The sequence below is a fragment of the Falco naumanni genome, chromosome 5 (genome assembly GCF_017639655.2).
Source record: "Falco naumanni isolate bFalNau1 chromosome 5, bFalNau1.pat, whole genome shotgun sequence".
NCBI classification, from domain to species: domain Eukaryota; kingdom Metazoa; phylum Chordata; class Aves; order Falconiformes; family Falconidae; genus Falco; species Falco naumanni.
Genome location: NC_054058.1, coordinates 1,018,472 through 1,039,786, shown reverse-complemented (window position 1 = coordinate 1,039,786; position 21,315 = coordinate 1,018,472). Strand labels below are relative to the sequence as shown.

Here is a 21,315-nt window from a genome sequence, read left to right as displayed (position 1 = left end):
CGCATGCTTGGCGCGCGTGCTCCACAGGTGCATGCCGGCAGCGCGGGGGGGCCAGGGCCAGGCCCCCAGCCTCCTCTGGCCCTTACCGTGTGTGCTGCTGCAGGTGGGAGAGCTGGCGGAAGGCCTTCTGGCAGTAGCGGCAGGTGTAGGGCTTGGCCCCCGAGTGGATGCGGAGGTGCTGGGCCAGGTAGGATGTGTTGGCGAAGCTCTTGGAGCAGTGAGGACACTTGTGCGGCTTGACAATCGCCGTGTGGAGCTTGGAGTGGATCCTGCCGAAGAGGAGGAGGAGCAGCAGCAGTTGGACATGACCGCCATCTGGCTAGTGCTGATGGAATGAGGGCACAAAGGGGGTGGGACAGCACCACGCTATCTGCTACATGGAGGAACTCCAGACACGGCACGAGCTCGCTCGGTCTCAAACCATGCTCCCCTTGGATTCAAGAGACCATGGTCTGTCTGCACCGGGGGAGGATCCAGAGAGAGGAACTATAGAGTCTGGACTGAGGGGCATTGGCGGAGCTGTGTGTGGGAAGCCTACGGCTGAAACAGCAGTGGGGCTGCAAGCCTGGACTGAGACGTTTGGCAGAACTATGCTGGGGTGACAGGGAACAGTCCTCCTACACCCACTCTACTCTCACACTGACACAACCAGCCCTACCTTCCGTCAGAAAGCGTCACTCCATTGCGGACGCCCCTTAGGGTGAGCAGTGCTAACCTCTGCGCATACCCAGCCCCTCACAGCAAGTGACAAGTCTCACACGTCGGATACCACCACTGCCGGTTCGTCGTGTACGAGACCTGACCAGCCTGCGGAAAAAAGTCCCCAGGCAGCCGCCCACGGAGGGTGCTCACAGCATGCTGGGACGACAGCAACATGCAGTGCGGAGGGCCCCCAGCCTCCTCCGGCCCTTACCGTGTGTGCTGCTGCAGGTGGGAGAGCTGGCGGAAGGCCTTCTGGCAGTAGCTGCACGTGTAGGGCTTGGCCCCTGAGTGGATGCGAATGTGCTGGGCCAGGTAGGAGCTGTTGGCGAAGCTCTTGGAGCAGTGAGGACACTTGTGTGGCTTTGTCTCCGTATGGGACTTGGAGTGGATCTGCATCTCCGACTTGGAGTAGAAGGTCAGCGAACACATCCGGCACCTGGGACCGGGGCGAGGGGAAGAGACAGTGTCACACGGGGGCAAGCCCCAACAGGTACCAACTAACTGGATGGGGTCTGCCACACTGAGTGAAGAAGGGATGTTTCCTCACTGTGTGGTTCTGGGGAGGTTTCACCCAGGACACTGTGCTTGGCTGCAAGTACTCCAGTCCCGGGGGGAGAAACTTAAGCTAGGAACTGGCAGAAGAGACCAAACGATACCTTGCAGCCAGACAAGTAAAGGTTTTGGAAGAACCAAAGATGTTGATTTATTAGGCTTACAAGGGAGACAGGGCAGCGCTCTGGAAATTTTCCAACAGTGATCCGAAGGGGACAGGAATAATAATTCCCAGACAAAAAACACTTTGTTCATCCGTGATTTATTTCAGTCAAAAAAAAAAAGTTGGAAGACCTGGAAGTTCCAGGTTAAGGTTCATCTTCATAATAAAAGTTAATTCCGTGTACTGCAAAGTCTGCAAAAGCAGTTATGACCAAACCCACTTAACTCTGCTCCCATTTCTGGAGGAGACACTCGAGTATTTAGAATACAAAATGCCAAGAATAACAGCAGTGCTGCTTTCCTAGTGGGTCTCACAAAGACACTCTGGATATTAAATGTGGTATTTCACTGGTCTAATGGGCTTTCATCATTTCAACCTTACTGATGTGATGCAAAATGTTTTGTCTAGGAGTTTGGATCCATCTGTTCCCATAATGATCAGAAATGTATTTGGTAACACAGACTCTTTGAACAGGAAGAAGCAGTTGGCATCTATCTGCTATGGATGCTGCTGTTAAAAACTGTTCCTCCATCATGACACCAGGCTGTTAAGAGAAGCTTGCACTGTTTCACAATTCAAGATGGTAAAAGCTTTTGTGGTTGATAATTTGACAGAGAGACAGAAGCTGCATCCAAGTTACCGGACTGTTTTGCTGGTTTGTTTTTGGTTGGTCCCCCACCCCCCCACCCCCATATGTGCCAACCAAGGGGCAGAGTTAAGGTTTCTCTGAACTTAGTTCTTCCATTTGCAGACTTTTTGATTAAACAAGACCAAACTGAACCTGCACTTGGAACTTCCAAGGCCACATCTGAACAAAAGAATGCCACCCAGAAGTCTGGCTGATATGAATTTAGCCTTCACAGCAGGCTGACTTATGTTTTTGTCTGGGAATTTCCTCAAGTTTTACAAGTGTTTACAAAACTGCTCAGTGACAAAAGCCTCTGCAGGTATTACAAGCCACAAAGAATGGATCCTGGTCTTCAGGAAGATACTTCATTACATCTACTGTTGTGATTATTTACGCTGGAGCCAGAAGCTTTATGAAGTGTGCAGCCTGATTAGCGTATGTCATGTAGGTAATATTTACCCAGCACCTACCTTAACTTCCACAGGCCCTTCCAAGCCACAGCCTGATTTTAAAGCATTTAACTGGAAGCCATGCCTCCCGAACCAGCGCTCTACCACACACCTGTCACTACATTCTTTCCTCTCCATCACTGTTCTTTTACAATCATTATCGTCTCTAACGGTTGCTCCCATGTTTCCTATCTTCATCTTTCTCTTAATCCACTTTAATCGCAAACCTTAACAGAACAAGCACACTAGATACAGCCTTACATGAAGTCCCTGCACATGCACAACGATCCCTTCTGGAATCAACACACAGAAGCAATTTGGCTGTTTATCCCTAGGTCTGTTAGGGATGCAAGGAGTCAAAAAGAACATCAGAATCATCTTTTTTAAAAAAGTCACTCTTTGTTTATAAACCCAACTATCTCCAAACGCCTGTACAGTTTGTCCCAGACTTTCCAAAATGTTTAAAGCTAGACCTGAATACAGCGTATGCATTTTGCAGTTAACAAGTCACACTTACGGGATAAGGATTGTATCCTTGAAAGCAGCAACGTTAGAAAAAACTTTGAGGTGAATATGAACTGAAAAATACCTCTGAGTCGCCAAGTCCAGTCCCCTGCTAATGCACACCATTAGGGCACACTCCCACGCATGACTCTTATCAAGCTCTTTCTCAGCAGACGCTTCCTTCCATTACACTCAATTGAACTCTGTTCCAGTTGTCCAAGGACACCGTCGGTCCTCCGATAACGAACCACTCAACAGAGAACAAGCCCCCAGTGCGATGCTGTGCTAATACGGCTCACCATATTAGCTAACCCCCCATCAAGGGGAATAGCAGGTATGATTTTTGTAAACTGGAATGGTGCGACTATTCTTGCAGCAGCATGTCTAATTGTAAAGTCCACATAGTCAGCAATTATTGAAAAACTCAGACAAGTTCAGCAAACTTGAAGAATGATGGCATGTGGAAAATCGGCTTTGCGGTAAAGATTCACTGAGCCCAGTCTAGGTTTGGAGACAGGCTTAAAAGATAGCTTGGTCAATACCCATATAAATCTATGCAGGGAGAAAAATATCAATTACTAGGGGCTTGTTTTATGAGCAAAGAAAGGTATATGATGAGAAACAATAACTGACTGTAGAAGTTAAAAAATCCAAGGGGAAACAGGATCTTTCCAACCATGAGAATAATGCATCTTTGGAACAATACTCGGAGGCTGTAGTATGGTCTCAATCACTTGGCCCCTACAATCAATATTCTGAGAATCCAGCTACCTTTCTGAGAGAAGTACCTTTCCAAAAGTCTTGCTCTCATTTAAATACGATGCTGGGCACTAATCTCTTCTGTGCTGTACACATGACAATATATTTTAAACAGTTTAGTCTGTTCTGAAGAATTCATGAACTTTACTATGTCATCAAATCTAAGCAGTCCCATGCATTAGATCTGCAGTGCCATAAAGCCATCTACTTTCCATAACTTCCGTGCAACCGTTCCTGTATTTATTTGCTCTGTCAGGTACCTGCTTTCAGGCCAGAAATTCCCAAAAACAAACTTTAATGAAGAGAAACAGACTGAGCGTCCTTTTCCAGTTTTGGATTAAAATCACAAAGAACGTATTTCAAAACCTCTCTGACACTTGCATAAAAATGGAAGATAAATCTGACAGTTAGCAAACCCCCCAACCCACTCACCCCTAAAACCAAACCCCTCTTGTCTGAATTTAGCAGCTATAAACGTTCCAGTATTGTTTTTCAAACAACATTTTTTTAAAAAAAAGTCTTGTAAGGACTCATTTTCCAATCATCTAATTAGCATCAGCCCTGAGAGGGCAGGAATGCTATGTAGCATTAAGAAATTCATGAGCCTTATGAGTTAAAAACAGCCCTGGAATACAGCAGAAAGCTGCATTTCAGAGAGTTTTGTATTGTGTGGTCTCAGGCATTTTCAAGGGAACAAACGATCCATTTAATTAAGGGCTTCACATTCTGTCTCAGACAACATCAAATATTAAAGGGGAAGAAGCAATCAGCCCTCTAGTGGGCAAATATGGATTCAAAAAAATGTTAAATCTATATGGATAATGAGATCACCGCATCTGACAGTAGCAGCATTTTACTGTTCTACTTCAGTGAAATTCTTCTGGCTAGGGAGAAGAAAAGTTGGCAGTGCTCCTTGCCAACCATGAACAAAACCTGCTATATGAAATAATTGATTTTTTTCCCTCTGTTTAATATCCATTTTTAATCTTTTCTCCCCACTGTGCTTCTAAACTACCACTACTTTCACTGTATTCTTTCTGAGAGCGAGTTACAGGAAATGACTGCAGCATTCCCATTGACAGTGTGACACAACATCCCTACAGCTGCTTGTTATGGCACTGCAAATTTAGACAGCCTAGGAGAACATATTCGTAATAACACAGAGGTTCATACAAACAGTTAATTTAGTACCCAGCCATATGCCAGAAATCAAAAGTAACCCCTCCCAATGTTTGTAATCCTTTCTTTTCATAGGGAATCCACAGGAAAATAAAGACGTTCAGAGAATGCTCGTGTTAGAAGACAGAGACACCCTCAAAAATCATGAAATGCCAGTAAAAGGTGGATGTACAATTCTAATTCTGCTCCCATATGAAAGTCATCATGATGAGTCATAAACAAAATGATGCTTATAGCAACGAGACTACAGCTCTGTGGCACACAGTGCCGTATTTTTTTCCACTTTTCATGGAATGTTCCGCCTCATTCATCAGATGATGTTATGAGATAAAATACCATCTGAAATACCAACTCATAGTAAAATTTGCCTAACATGGATTAACAGCATTTTTCAGTCAAGTGCTTAATTAATCACTATCACAGTTGTGAAAACTATGTAAGCTTTTACACGGCTATGAGAATTCAAATTCCTAGTATCTACTGATATTAGTTTTATAAGTTAATTGAGCCCTTGTTCCTTCTGTTAGGCTACAAATACAAGTTAGACCACAATTTTTTTTAAAAAAAATTCAAATCAGGAAGGTCTGAAGTTAAACTCGATGATAAGAATAAGTTTAGGTTGTCAGAGTCAGCAGTTCATTTAGCAAGGAAAGAAATGTACTGCCTTTGCAATGCAGAGTTAATGAAGTAACTAACGCAAGCATAGCATAATAATGGATGCACAGTTCATGATAAATGCTAATTTAACCCTCGTATTCCCCGAATTTTTTTTAATGGCAAAGTTAAACATTTTCTGGCTAGGATTTTGGTAAAGGCAGAAAGCGACAGAACTAACATCCAAGATACACAGCTAGAAAACTCAGGTAAGACCTAAATAAAGCCAGCAAGTATGAAGATGCCAAATGAAAGCATATGAATTGTACCTCTGCTTCCACACCCAGCATCAACTCAGATTCAAAAGTTTACCATCATGCTTCCATTTACCAATTTACACTACTGGCATGTATGCTATCAAATCTATCAGCTATGCTCAGAGATCTCAGTCATCTTATTTCCACACGCCTTCAGTCATTTTGGTGGCTTGATGAGGCTGCACAAAAGCATACTGCCCTGGCAAGGCAGCAAGTGTTTTTAAACACTCTCACCATAAAGCACTTTTCCAGTTTTCAGATTTGAGAGTATTCCTGCATTTTGTCCGTTTTTCTGAATGATCTTAAAAATACCAGACCCAGAATTTTGTGGTATTTCAGCATGCTGCACAAGTTGCCCGTCTTCTTTTAACGACTGCAGCATTTAGGCTTTCAACAGTCGCCTTTACCCTCTTCTGTCACAGCCCTGCACCAGGAGCGCACATAATGTCACTTAATTCCTAAAAGTCTTTTTCAGAGTTATTGCTTTCCAGGATACTGTTTCTTCATATTCCTTATCTTTAGATCAAAACCATTCAATGGTATCCAACAGGACACTTCTGTCTGACAGCGTTTCCCACTGTGTCCCAACACCTAGGCCTCAGTCCCTGGCTGCGGGAGAAGTCACACAGTACAACCCAAAAGGCTAAGTCTTCCATTGGGCTGTATTAAAATAATTTTGCTTGAATAGCTTCAGTTTAGCAACAACATAAAGCTTCTATATACATATATATGGTTTGGGTTTTTTGTTTTAGCTATCCAACAATATTGCTTCTATATGTAAATTATCAGCTGTGACTTTCTGTTGACCTCCAAATCATTGAACATCAGGCCTAAACCCCTGCCTGCTGATTTTTGAAATCAGTCACCGTTAGCAAAAAAGACCAACAAAACAATAAAACACAGTAAGGTGTTTCCTAGTATAGTGATAACATGCAAAAGCTAAATTCAAAATGATACAAAAGGTCTGTGAGAAAGCATTAGCAAATTTGGAAATGCCAGAATTAAGGTTGTCAATGTCACCATAATTTGGCTCCGCAATGCAGGTACGCTCTGATACAGCCTTATTGACTGCTCCCACAGAACCGCAGCCTTATTATGTTGCACAGACAGACACTTAACAAGCAAGTGTTCCGTTATTTTCACCACCACACTGTGTGCAGCCTCAAAGCCCATCGACCACGCGCAATTCCAACCTCATGAAGCAGAATCACTCGTCTGTTGTGCCCACCACCAAAGTGTCAGCGCTCCGTAAGCGCTCAGCTAGCCCCACCATGTCCCTGGGTTATTTTTTCTAAGGGAAGGGAGCGACAAAAGACAGAGGAGCAGAACACGGTAAGACAAGACATACCCACCAATTCTGGGTGCCCAAACTGATACCTATTGCCTTTAAAGGAAAACTCATATAATATACATTCAAATCACAGCTCCTATAGATTTCTACGCTACAGCTATGAGATGCAATGCTTTTCTACAAAGCAAAACAGGATCTCACATGTAACAGAGGACTGTTCAACGATACTTAAGAAGACATTACAGTTTTGGGAACACCAGATGTTAATTATTTCAGGATAACTGCCTGTGGTCATTTTAAGCCTGCGGCAAATGCAAATCCACTGAAGACTAGATCTAACTCGCATTTGCACACGCTTCGAGGCAAGATTATCTGCAGACCTGTACCACACGGCTGCAGGATATCACAGCAAATCTGTGGCAGAGGCAACACAATCCACTGTTCCTCAGATTAGCAGTCAAATGCATTCCCCAAATAGGCCTTCTCAATTCTGCAACCCCATGTCAATGTATTTGGTTTTGGTTGTTGTTTGTTTGTGGTTTTTTTTAAATAGAATACTCCTTTCAGGTTCTTTGAGTAAACATGCAGGACCCTGACAGGCCATCCTGTACACGATAACCATAATCACATAATCAAGGATAGTATCAAAGTGCATTGACTCAATGGGGCCAAATTAAGGCACGATCAGATAAGAGGTGCAACAGAATAGTTTCGAAGCTCTCTCTCTCCAGCTGAAACTGTAACTGCTTCCCTCATTCTCTTGCACACACTCATTCCATTGACATGCAAGTAACATGTGCTAAAATTAAAACTCATGACTAGAGAACTCCACTGTTAATTCCTCCTGCTTGGCACTATGATGAGCTGAGAGTGCACACGCACACATACACAGTTACAACATCTCAGCAGAAGGGAGAGAACTTACCATAATGCAAGTTTTTACCTTATTATATCCTGAGGCACGTGGTCAGTCTTAATTCTGACATTTGCTAACCTCCAAGCACAGCATTCATATACAAAAGCAAAGCTTATGTGTACAAACTGCGTGTGCATGTGGATGTGCATGTGCACCTGTCCTCCTTAAGAGTTTTGAGATTATAAGCCAATTTCAACCAAATCTGGGAAACGGTAAGGATCTTAACATCATCACAAGTCTCATAAAAGTACGCAGCTGGGGAAAGAAGAGAGACCCTCTTGGAGCCCCCTGCTGAGGGAAAGGCTAGTAAGCTCACCCTTGATTAGACATCAGAGAATCCACACAGGAGAGAGCCGCTGGAAACCAGGCTTCATTAGTTCCGCTGCTCACGGAACTACTTGTTAAAAAAAGCAAACAGAAATTCCAACATGTGGCATCATACTGACACCCACATTGGTCATCAGCAATCTTAAGATCCACTGCACAGACCTCTGCCACTGCAGCTAGGATGATAAATGACAGCAACAGTAGTGTGTCACCTTCCTCTGGCCTTAGAGGGGGTGAGGTTCTTTGCCAGATATGGTCACATTCTTGTGCTGACATCAGACACACAGCAAAATTTAGAAATACTGGCTTTAATATTTCTAGGCTTTGGAGGGAATGTGGTGACGCTTTCTGCCTGACACTTCAAGCTTCATTCCCCTTTTGCCTTTGTCCTTCTGCCTCTTACAATCCCCCCTCTCCTGCACCAAGACCCAGCCCCAAGCTCTTTACCCACATGCCCCAGCCCCTTTATCCTCTGTTGCAGTGGCTGTGCACTGTTTCATTCCCTCAGCTACGTAACATTCATCTCCTCTCCTCCACGCTTCTATCTGTCCACACCCCATGCTCTTGTCCCCATCTGTTCTGCTAATTCTAGGTATATCTCCTCAATTCCCAGCCCCTAGCAGATCTGGTTCTTTCCTCCTCCCCCCAGTCTTGGCCCTTCGTGTCTTTTCTCTGTGCCATCTCTCCCTTGCAAATAGGCTCCCCATCACACCCTTTGCCACATTCCCTAGTTTGTAGGCAATTTTGTCTCTCCTCCTTTCCGATTTCCATCTCTGCTCTACCAAGTTTCCAGACTCCCTGGACACAACCAGCTCCAGGCGCTGCCCGTATCTCATTCTCATGCCTACTACATGTGAACCAAGCAGCATTTTCTCACACCTTGCCTTTGCGCCCATCAGAGAGGAGAGGTCACTGTCAATGCTAGGCACAAAAGACTCCCTTCTGAAGCAGAAGGAGGAGCAGTTGTGACTGAAGGAAAAGCATGTTTGGCCCTTCAGCACCAGCCTAGAAGATGCTCATCACTGCAGAGAGGGTACACGTGTAGTCCAGCCTCAAAAAGAAACTGAGAGAAGTTACGAGTGTATTCACCTCTTCTGTGACAAGTCTGGTCAGTGCCCACAGTCATGCAAAGCCTCAAGAAACACCAGAGAGGATATAATATTTGCAACTACCAAACTATAAAGCAACTCAGAGAAAGAGAAAACAGATTTTTTCCAAGCTTACAAGTTGGCCAAATTTGACCATATTTTCACAGATATACGTGGCTTACAAAAAGCAGCCACCAGATCTCAAATCTATTCAAAACCACGGGAAATTCACCAAACAGCAATGCTAAACCCAGTACAGGGCAGAAAAAAAGGCTTAAAATGAGACATGGCCAAGGAACATGCCCACCTGCTGTATTCAAACTACTGGCTCCCCTTGTGTACCTAATCTCACTAAATGGGGCCCTCCATCTAGCTTCTTCACTTTCTACAGCTCAGCCCTGCTTCTTGAAAAGCCTTCAATGGCTTCTGTATATTTTTGCACCCTGGACTCACCTCAGAAGCTTCCCATGTCCCTCTGCTGCTTACTGTCTCCCAAACCGCCTGCTGCTCCCACAAGCTAGTGAAAGGAGGGAACCTCAGAATTAGTGGTGGGGAAGAGAGAGCTTGTTGGTTACAGTATGATGGCAAGGCCCTTCTCAAGCCTACAGCCCTTCTGCTGGTATCCTAGGCTCCAAAGCACAGCTTGCAAAACCATTCCAGACTGTAAACTGGTATGTGGCCTAGCCCTGACAAACTTAATATTGGAACCAAGCAATGCCTACAGAGAGCTCTCTTCCTCTTGCAAAGAGGAAACTGCTTAGACAACTGTCTGTCAGAGACAGAACTGATGATCTGTCCCAGAGAGGTTGAACCACTTCATCAGTCTTGTCCACTGATCGTATCACACCACGAACTTCCAAAAGTACAGGTACAGGCACCAAAACAGCACTAAGAAACAATACTACTCTCTCCAGGACCTGTGCTTGTCTCTCTTCCTCAGCACCTTTTAAAGCACTGAAAAGAAGCTACGTGCTTCACACTGCCAGCATCTTACTAGAAGGACTCTTGATGCCGATCTCATTTTCTACAAAGTAAATTCTATGAAGATGTCAGGGAAGATTAACAAAGAGCTGACAATGAATCCAGACAAGACTGAAGTGACATTACTCAGGAAGGAAGATGCTTCACAGGACTGGGTTAGATGCTGTCCCCTGCAGCTGCAAGCATTCTTCTAACAGCACAAAGCAAAGCACCAACAACTCTGCCAGACTAATCCGATGTCAAAGTTCTGCAAGCAACATGATCATTAGCAAAAGCCTCACACCTTTTCTTACAAAGAAAAAGCTAGCCACAAAGATTCTTCCACCACTTTCACAGCAGACTACTAATCCGCTTCCAGAGATGATACAGCAGCAAAACAGCTGCCATTTGCTGGAGCAGGAATTTCTACATTCAGTAGAGAATGGGATAAGCTGCAATATGCGTATCACATTTGTGCTCCAATTCCTTCCAAGTCTGCCTTGCTGTGCTGCCCATTCAAGGCCTTACTCCATCTTCACTAACATGCTAGGAGTCTGGAATTATGGAAATTAGCCACCTGCCCAGGCACTCAGCACAGAGCGCAAAAAGAAACTTAAACCCAAAAAATAATTAAATGTGACAAAATAATCCCAGGCTTTAGGAACTGAGTATTAAAAAAAATATTAAAAAGTCATATTGATCAATACAGTACAACTCCTTCCAGACATCTGACTAGATTGTCCTTGGTGTATCATCACAAGAATGAGTGAAATCATACAAATGTAGACATACGAATACCACAAGCAATTGCTCCTCCAATCTGAGAAGGGAGCAGGAGTAGACGAACCTCACCTACAGTCTTAATTTAGCTAGGGTATGTCTACATACTGCAGCAATGGGAACTACACAAATCATCCTCTAGAATACAGAAGGAACACAGGATTCCTCAAAGTTTTAACTTGTAAGTCTATTCATATGTATATTTTGGAGAAACAGTATTAACTGTATTTCACGGAGGTTTTCTCTCCCACGGCTCCAAGAGAAGATACCATCCCCCTTTATTTTTTCAACAATCATTTTCCATTCCAAACTTGCACATAGAAAGCATCAGCCAAAGGAGAGACTCCCAAGGAGGGCAGAAGTACTCCTTGGTGGTCTTCAATAAACCTCAGTTTAGCTACCCTGCACCTTAGCACTGCTCAGAGGAAGGCCTGTTCGGGATGGGGGCTGAAGGAAGAGGCAGAGGGTACCACACTCAGACTAAATGTGAAGACAGGAAATCTTCCTGATCACATGTTCCTACATATAAACTCATTTGCTTTTTCCCTGCAAAGTCTTTTGCATGAGCTGCTACACAGACTATGCGTGTTCATAAAGTTTCTGCTGAGTCACCCCACCTGGTCTTGGGCATTTTTTTTTCAAACTTACAAGTAAACAAGGAGCTATAATTAAAGCCTTGGTTCAGCTTTAATTCTAGTGTTCACTGCCAATTGTGTCCCCTGTAAATACATATTTAACAACCTAATTAGCAACCCAGACTGTAAGCAGCTTGAGTAGTGTGGAATTGTGGCTATGGCCCAAAATAAATGGTGGGATTACAAATAGCAAGCCACCTAACACTCCCACCACTCTTCGCCATACGCTGATTATATTTTCAAAGTGGAAGAACTGGGACATTGGATAAAAGAATAAAAAGGCCAATCCAAGATCTGGTTTTGCACCCATTCAACTGTATTGACTTAAAAATGTAAACATTCGAAAAATGCTATAGTTAAAAATGAAACAGTGCCTGGGGTGGATGCACTGATTCTGTGTAGATGCCTTTGTATTGTTATGACCAAATTCCAGAAACAGAACTAAACCTGTACCAAAAAAAAAACCCCAAAACAAGGGTCTAGGATGGTAAAAGGGAAACGGAGACACGATCGTGGCCACACAGTAGGGAACTAAGAAGAACAAGGGACCATCTTCTATTTCTGTTTCCATCTGGCTACTGCTTTGCCCCAATTGGTCTTAATCATCCCCCCAAAACACCTATTGTTAAATCACTCACACGTGCTCCTGCTGCTCAACCAAGACAGACCACCACATTTCCTCCCTAGCACTTGCCAGCTCTGTCTGGTTCCCACCCTCTCTAAAAGACCCACACTCCTTATCCTCTGGTTTAAGTATTCCCTCCTAGTTAATCTCTCCCTTTCCCACCACTCACATGTAAACTCAAACCACATCCCTCCAAGCTCAGAAAACCAATCTCAGGGCTCAGAACTCTCCCCCCTCTTCTGTGATACCCTTAGGGCTCGGGAACACCTTTACACATAATTCAGAAACACTTATTTTTTTCCTGGTCTGTTGGGAATGCTGAAATAGCAGATCACAAGGGGCAATGCACACAGGAGCAGACACTATCACCACAGTTCACTTCCTGCCCTGTGTGCCTCCAGTCTGTAGTCTTTACCCTGGACAGACTGGAGTCCTAGCTCGGGAGCACCCAGGTACACTAGGGCTCTCAGCTACACCAAAAGTGCTCCAGCTGCACCAGACTACTGCATTCTGCAGTACAGCAGCCATACTACCTGGCTGTGGCATCAAGGATACGGTTTAGCCGCCAAAACATCCTTGTCATTAACTAAACTAGTAACGTTAACATTTGTAAATTCAGAAAATCAATTCGTTCACTACGAAGGAGATCCTTAGTTTTGGGCCAGCCCACCAGCTTGTAAACACTCCTGATTAGAGAGAAAACTCAACTCTTTCTGCAGCTGAAAGATTCTCTACTCAGGGACTCTACAGGGAAAAGGCAGAGATCTCTTCTTCCCTATGTAATCCTTTGAAGGATTAAATAGACCCCCATCCCCATGCAACATTATAGTCAAGGTTTAACTCCGCTCCCCACCTGTATGTCTTGCCATCCTTGTGCTGGTCCTCATCATCCTCATTTGACAACACAAAGGGGTCGCTCATCTCTGGCAGCCCCGACTCCTGCAATCGTTTCTTCTTCCGGCCCCGGGGCGGTTTGGGAGCAACTCCCCCACCCCCGCCACCCCCACCACCTTCAGAAAGGGTGGTTGTCCCTTTCTTGGACAGGTCAGGAACCACCTGGAGGGCTGCCTGGGAGCCAGGGGGTAGCGCAGAGACAATCATGGGAGCAGAGATGGGAAAGGTTTGGGCAGAGGCGGCTGTGGTCACCAGGGAACCTGATGGGGAAGTTATCACCAGACCAGGACCTGCAAATGAAGAAAGATGGAGAAAGTCAGTTATTACATCTCTAATTATGTCCAACCTCCTTATCTCACAGACACATGCTCTATACACCTAATTTTTAACTACAACACACATAGAAGAGTAGCTCACCCTCCCCCACACATTCCTAGTCTCCACCGCTGGAAGTCAAATCTCCACAGAGGGTGGATGTATGGAGTGCCTAGAGATTCATGGTGAAAGCATGCCATGGCAGTCCACACCATCAATAAGGCTAGGAATAACCTACAGCCCGAAAGGATGCTCCAGGATCCCCCTGTCCTCCCCATCCTCGAGTCTCCTTCACAAGCTGCTGAAGTGTTTGGAGTCCCCTACCTGCTGTCATGAGCCCAGCAGACTGCACTGGTACCACAGTGATATTCTGAGTCACAGGGGCTTGGCTGTGCGGCGTCAGCTGCTCTGGCTTGGTGTCCGAGTCCATGGAGATACCAGTGGGTAGGGCCACAGAGGTGGGGACTGTCAGCAAGGCAGGGTAGTGGGGGGGAGCCAGGCTGCAGCCCTTCTCTGTGGGCAACAGCTGCTCCTTCATCTTGTTAATAAACATGGTGTTCTCAATCTGAACGGATGGAAAGAACAGCTTTTAGAATACCCCAGCACAGCTTCTCCCAGCAATTGGCTGGGCAAGAAGCGCAACAGAAACATGCATGAACTTCTAAAAAGAAGCAAGCTTCTAAAAAGAAGCGTAATAGGTTGGAAAAAACGTCTTACCTGTCCCGAGACGGTGGGCACTGCCGGCCAGAAGTACGGGGAGGAGTTGAAATGAGATTCTTCCATCCTAGCTGGGCACAGGGGGGAAGAGGAAGGGGGAAGGGAAGAGGAATGGAGGAGAAGGAAGACAGACAGACAGACACACACACGAAAAGAACATTAAACCCAAGGAGACTCCAACATGGAACTGACTCAGTCTAATGCTGTGACAGTTCCTTAATCTGCCCCATTTTACTTGAGCCGTTAACTTCTCCCCACTTTTGAGCTCTGCCCAAATCCAAAAATTATTTTCAGGGGAAAAAGGTGTCTGACATTCCCACAGGTTTGGGTCAGTCTCAAACGCCTCTTGCCCAATAGTCCTCCATGCAAAAACCAGGACTGACTACAAACCCAGAACACCTTCAGAATTCCCCGATTATCATCCACCCAAATGCATGGCATAAATGATGAACTCTGCGCCATCTGCAACCAGGCAAATACTGCTGCAAGCCATTTTTCACTGTCTCAGACAGTCTGACCCCACAAGCATTGAAAATTTTGGACCTTGCCTGTCCCTTCACCCCAGCTCAACATGAAGGACCCAGATGCAGCAAGGGGACATTAGCATTATGTTACACAGGAAGAAAGACAGGCAGAGAGAGGGAAAAAAACTTGCCCAAGATAACAGACAGCCACAGCAGACCAAGAAGTCAAAATTAAGGCTCCTAACTTCCTGCTGCCCACCGCGCTGCCCACCCCAGCCCCACTCTCAAAAGCAACCCGGAAGAATCACTCAGTATTCCTGACAGACAAGATCCTCTGCTCTCGTCCAATGAGACCAGGCAGCGGGAAAATAACCTGACCGCCTGCTCCTGGGATACCCTGTCTCCAAGTGAGAACATGTCACAGCTCTCTACTGCCCATCTCATTCCCGTCTTTGGGACAAGATTCTGCAGGGCTCTGTCCCAAGTCAAGTGCCCACCGCTCCGTCTCAAGTCCCCGTGCACCAGTTAAGACACCAAAAGGCAGCCCCCTGAAGACAGAAGCATAACCTCTTTAGGAACACCTGGCTGAAGCAGCCCCTTCTCTTTCTAATCCTTACACTCCTGTGTAACAGCATTAGCGGACAAAGTTTGTCGCACTTGTGAAAATACTATTCAAAACCTAAAGAAATTAATAAAAGAGTATTTCCTGAAGCAGAAGATACACCTATTCCAGAACAAATATGGCAAAACCAGTATGTAAAATACACGTGATAAAAACTATGCTCGGAGATCATCTGGCAGAGAGAGCTGCTTGCAGAAGGCAAGCACTGTAGGTTCCTCATGCAGCTACCTGCAAACTGTCCCGCTCCTATTCCTGTTATGATGCCGCAGTACTCTAATTAATGAGTAAATATTATTTCTGAAGGACCCCGAGTAGCACAAAACACTTACTTTCCAGAACTGTATTAGGGCAGAATAAATACATGTGGAATTGCTGCGTGTGAGCCAAAATGCAAAGATAATTTTCCTCTATGTAGAGAAGCAGTATAAATGATCCAAATTACCTGATAATTTTGTTTTTATGAATCGCTCATGCAACAGCAAACCCAAGTATTCTTGCCTCACTCACTCACTACAAATCAACCAATAAACACACTTAAGGATGAATTATTTACCTTGCATCAATGGCATGCAGTCAGACTGCTAGCTGCCTGACTGAATTACTCTGGATTTACATTGCTGTGATTCAATCAGAATCTGATAGGGCAAGACTCTTACCTTCCTTCCTCTGCTTTCCTTTCTGAGCCAAATGAATTATTAAGTACACTGCCCACAGCAAGGCCCTATGTATGTAACGTTTAATTACGTGACTTTTTTCTTCCACAGGATGGGCACACATGCAGAGATAATGCATTCCCGGCAATTAAGCACCACCAGGATCAAGAAGGGCTTTTTGTTTGGAATGTCAACTTTGGGTTTGGTGTTTTTTGGGGTTTTGTTTGTTTGTTTGTTTTATTTTAAAATAAGTAAGCCCTTATTTGCTTAGCTTCCACATCAAAAACATCAAAGCGAAGCTAATTCTGTAAAAACATGAAGTCTCATATAATAATCAGATGCATTTTCCAAATAAACTTTGTAATTGTCCAAGACTCCCTTGGATTCAACTGCAAACTTCAGGAGTTCAAACAGAATGATGCCAGTTTAAACAAAAAATCTCACAAAAGCTTTCTTATTTAAAGAGTACAAGGAACAAAAGTCAACTCCATTTCCAGACTCCAAAATCCAGACTAGCACGGGCCAGGTAATTCAGCGGCTGCCTGTCTCCATCTAGTTCCCTATCTGAACTTCACAGAGCACCTAACTTTTGTTTGCACGCTTTTTGTAAACTGAGCAAGTCAAAATAAGACTTACTGATTCCCAAAAGATGACTACACAGGTTTTGTTAAACCCTTTTAGTACACACCTCCCCATCCAAAAATCTCCATGCTTGAATGGTATCAGGTCTCAAAACTTTTGGCTTGAAAGGCTGAAGTGTGATGAAGTTGTAAGAATGTGGAGGAAAAGGAGAAATGGTTTAAGAGCTGAAGCTTTCATGCAATCTCACTAGCAAGCCAGTCTTCCAAAGGGAGAAAACAAAGGTAAGATTCCTCCACCAAACTACTGCCCTGATGCCCACAGCTGTCCCTCCCCTACCCCACTTTTAGGCTAAAGGATATTTTGAAAACATGCACCCCTATTCACAGCCCCCACTTTAATGCTGCTCACACTTACTTTACCAGAACTCTGCACGTAACCCTTCCAATTGTTCTATAACTACCAGACATGGGCTGGAGCTTCAACCCTGTACCACAGCATGTTCCCACTGCAGTGCCTTCATCATCCCAGCTTCCACAAACAGGCCAGAGATGGGACCTTCTTCCTATTCACCAGTCTAGTATCAGACAGATGTCAACGTACCCTCCTGATATAAACCAAAAACACCTTCTATGTACAGACCACAAATGTACATACACCAAATAAACAACCAAGTGAACCAGAGGAACCCACAAGGGACAAGGAATCTGGAGTTTAGATCTCAGAGAACTTCATAGAATCACATACTTAACGTGCTGGACTTAATACTTCTTTGCAGGTCTTGACTTTAATCATAAACAGATAAAAGAACGTGCAATTATACAGTGAGGTTGAGGCTGTATTTCTGGAAGGCACAATCAAGGTTGGACACACAGGTATTTAGAGGCTGAATTTTAATATGGCTTTCTTTATTCTCCAGATACCTAGCTTTTATTTTCTATTTGGTATAGAGTTTTCACCTGACAAAGGGCCCCCCAGTACGACACTCAGGAACAATTTACAATGTTGTGTTATGTCTGCCCAAGATCTTTGTTCAGTAACAAGGAGCTTTTAGGCTTAATTGCTGCAAAATACAAAGGATGCTGAAGGCCACACAGGCTGTTAGATCGAATGCAAAAATGCTTCCAGGAAGCTCTTAAGCACTGAAAAGTTCAAGCGCTGCTGCATCTTTAGAACTGGCACATCTGGATGCACACCAGGAATACCCCCAAAACATGCTAGACAAAGTGTCGAACCCCAAACCCGCACACCAGAGCTCCACCAACTTCAGTGCCGCTCCCCGACACACGCACAGCCCCCACCCCCACCGACCGAGCCTCTGTGGGAGCAGGTGCCTGGCAGGGGGGTACCCTGCGCCTCGGCTCCTTCCAGGCGCGCGATCCCCTCGCCCGCACCCCCGGGCTCAAGCGACTCCAAGCCCCCAGCGCCAGAACACGTGGCCCACCCGTCCCGCGCCCCCGGCGGCGGGGGTCACTCACGCAGCTCCGGGAGCTCCTTACCCCTCTCACTCTCCCTCCTCTTGCATTTCTCCTCCTTCCAGGGCCGTCTCTGCAAACAAACCGCCAGGGTTACGGGGGTACCCGGGGCCCTGTAAGACAGCGGGCGGCGCTGCGCAGGGCCCCCGGACCCGCCGGCCGCCTCCAGCCCCCGCGGGCGCGGCCATGGGCGGGGGAGGGCGCTCCCCGCGGCAACCGGCCGGGACGGGAGGGGTGGCCCGCACCCGCCTCCCCGCGCGGGGCCCCGCGCACACACGGCGGCGGCCGAGGCCGGGACGCGCCCCCGGTGCCCCCCCCGCAGCGCGGGGCCGGCCCGCAGCGCGCTTCCCTCGCGGCGGCGCCCCCGGGACGGCTCCGCGCCCGCCAGCGGGCCGGCGGGCCGGCGGGCGGACAGACAGACAGCCCCGCTCCGCTTCCGCTTCCGGATCGCCTCGGGCCCGGTCGCCCCGCGGGCCCGGGCCCCCCCCGCCCGCACAGCCGCCCCCCCCAGCAGATTACCGGGCACCACCCCCCAGCGGCGACCCCGACCCCGACTCCAGCGGCGGCAGCGGCCTCCTCACCGGAAAGAGGAGCGGCGAGTCGCTGCCGGGTCAGGGGGAGGAGCGCGCCTCAACTCTTCCGGGGCGCGGAGCGGAACGGCGTCATGAGCCGGCTTCCCTCGGGGGAAGAAAAAAAAAAAAAAAAAAGGCGGAGCGGCGGAGGCCGCCGGCCCCGGGCAGGTTTTCCTCAGCACAAGGCGGGGGGCAGGGGGGGTACTAGCGCGCGGCGGCGGGGGACGGGCGGGCGGCGGCGGGCGCGCGCTTACCGGAAGTGCGGGCAGCCCGGCTGCGCGGAAGTGGCGGTGGCGGCGGCGGGCGCGCGGCGGACCCCAGCCCGGCCTCAGCGCCGCTTCCGGCCCAGCCGCCCGCCGGGCGTGACGTGCGCGGTGCGGGCCCGCCGCGCCATTGAATATTCATGAGCCGCCACGGCAATACTCGGCCGCCGATTGCTCTCAGCCCCCCGCCCACCCGCGGGCGGGCGCCCCGGGGCCTGGCTCCCGCCTGAGGCGGCCTATGCCGGGTGCGAGGGGGGGCCTGGCCCATTCCGTTCCTCCCGCTCCCCGCCTCAGGGCTGCCCGCAGCCTTCCGGGGCCTGCGGCCTGCCAGCGGGCGGGGGCGGCACCGCGCCTCGGACCGGTGCCCCGGGTGGCCCCGCCGAGGGCCCGGCTGGAGCGGCAGCGCGGGAGGGAGCGCTGGGGCGGCCGTGCCTCGGCTGCGGCGGGCGAGCCGGCCCGAAGGGTGGCGGCCAGCGGCGGGGCCTGCCCCACCGCCTGGCCTGGCTTTGGCGCTTCCCTGGCCAAATGCTACGCGCGTCTGCCACGCCAGCCCGGCAGAAAGGGCTGTCGTTCTGCGGGGCAGCAAACCGGGCCACCTCAGGTGCTGTAGGGGACAAGAGAGCAAGGCCGGGTGCAGAGAGGAGCTGGGCAACCCTCCTTCCACACTTGCAAGCCGGTGGCTCAATGCAACACCCAAATACTAATTATTATTTGCAACCATTCACAACTTGACCCCAGAGGGGGCCGCAACTCACCCTCCTTCTCACTCATTGAGAATTCAGTTTCACAGATTCAGCCCACCTAAGTGTTGGCTGGCGGTTCCGCTGCCTCCCGTGCACAGGCACCACCAGGCGTGTTGCTGTGCAGTGCGACTTACTGCGCCCGGAGCAGCAGGCAGTCCCCTGAGCCTTGCTGATAGCACGGGGGAATGCAAGGGGCTGTTCTGGAGAAGGCAATGCAGAGGCACTCCACGAGGTCGCTAAGCCAGGCTGGCTGATCACCCCACGCTGAACTGGATACACCCCACAAGACCACTGAGCCAAGCTGGCTGTTGCAGCTCTGTTCTGCCTTGGACTCTTAAAACTGAGGTGAAAAGAGACTTTAGGTATCATCTGCTTAATTCTGCCACTTGTAGCAGGGCTAAATTTGGCACTGGACTGACCTCCCAAGTCAGGTTAGGATACCTTCCTCATCTGTGTTGCTCACTGGGCATTTGGCAGAGCTGTTTTGGGAGAAATTTTTTTTTTAATTGTTGTATGAGTTTTCTGCCAGCTTGGCATGCTGGAACAGCTTTTCAGAGCCAGCATGAGTAAGAGGGTGGGACCAGGGAGAGCACAACTATAGCAGCCAGCGGTTAGATTGGCTCAGGCGATCATGAAACCACAACATCCGGAGCAGCGGGCAAAGGGGAATCTCCCAGCGGCTCAGAGGCAGGCGGCTGGAGCCGCAGCACCCGTCGGTCCCCAGAAGGAGTTGGGGTACTGGTCATCCCAGGCAGTACAAAACTGCCTCCTGGGAGGAGCCAGGATTAGCTCTGCGTTCTTCAGCAGGAGTCACATGAAGGCAATTGTTGATTTATTTAAATAAAAGGAGTTGGCAGCCTAATCAGTTTGGAAATTAATTTCCTTGTTAATTTGGGGGTTTTGACTTGCTCATGAATATTCACAAATGCTCACCTTTTCTCCCCCCTTCCACTGTGTAATTTATTTTTATGATTGTCAGATCACCTCTGAAGGTGACATTTCTCTCCTTGTTCTGCAACGCGGCAAATATATTCAATCTTATGCCTTGGAAGAGGCACTGTGGCCTGGCACTGGTGTCTTTTTTGCCTCCTCTTTGCCCCAGAGTCCCTTGCAGCCTCTCGGCTCTCCTCCTTCCTCTGTGTATGCTGCCTAGAAAGAAATAAGACCTAGAGTCTCCTCCAAGAAGAGGGCTGGCCTGGCCTTGGTAGCTGGGAGAGCTTGTCAAAACACTCTACCGGACAAGGAAAAGTGGTAATTGCCAGCCGAGGAGTGGGACAAAGTGGTTAAATTTTTCTTACTGTGCCTAGAGTGTTTTCTGCTCCCCCTCCCGCCCTGCACTGCCAAGCACCCTTCAATAGCACGTGAGGCAGCGTGACTAACATCTGTCACAGACACTTGATTTCTCTTATCTCCTTTCCTTAGGAGTAGGCAAAATCAGAGAACCACCGGTGTGCGTCTCTGGAGGGTACAGCTGATCTGTTCACCTTCTTTCCCAGCTCTCTGTTGCTCCCCTTTACTTATCTTGCCTGCCCTTGCTCTTCCACACCAG

General features: G+C 47.7%; 1 protein-coding gene across 11 annotated transcripts in view; it reads right to left on the bottom strand.

Moving 5' to 3' along the window:
* Positions 1–18,881, bottom strand: part of ZNF384 (zinc finger protein 384) — a 28,205-nt gene extending 9,324 nt beyond the window's left edge. The window contains exons 1-9 of one of the 11 annotated variants that reach the window (XM_040594094.1): positions 18,770–18,881; positions 18,213–18,261; positions 17,131–17,320; positions 14,396–14,462; positions 14,003–14,243; positions 13,323–13,653; positions 8,371–8,448; positions 914–1,138; positions 87–269 (exon numbers count right to left, since the gene is read on the bottom strand). In XM_040594094.1, the coding sequence (XP_040450028.1) occupies positions 87–269; positions 914–1,138; positions 8,371–8,448; positions 13,323–13,653; positions 14,003–14,243; positions 14,396–14,462; positions 17,131–17,183 (1,178 nt within the window). In that variant the 5' untranslated portion in view covers positions 17,184–17,320; positions 18,213–18,261; positions 18,770–18,881. Of the gene's footprint in view, positions 1–86; positions 270–913; positions 1,139–8,370; positions 8,449–13,322; positions 13,654–14,002; positions 14,244–14,395; positions 14,467–17,130; positions 17,321–18,212; positions 18,262–18,707 lie in introns of all 11 variants that reach the window. The other 10 variants (XM_040594099.1, XM_040594093.1, XM_040594098.1 and 7 more) reach the window with 10 other exon arrangements.
* Between the last annotated feature and the right edge of the window lie 2,434 nt (positions 18,882–21,315).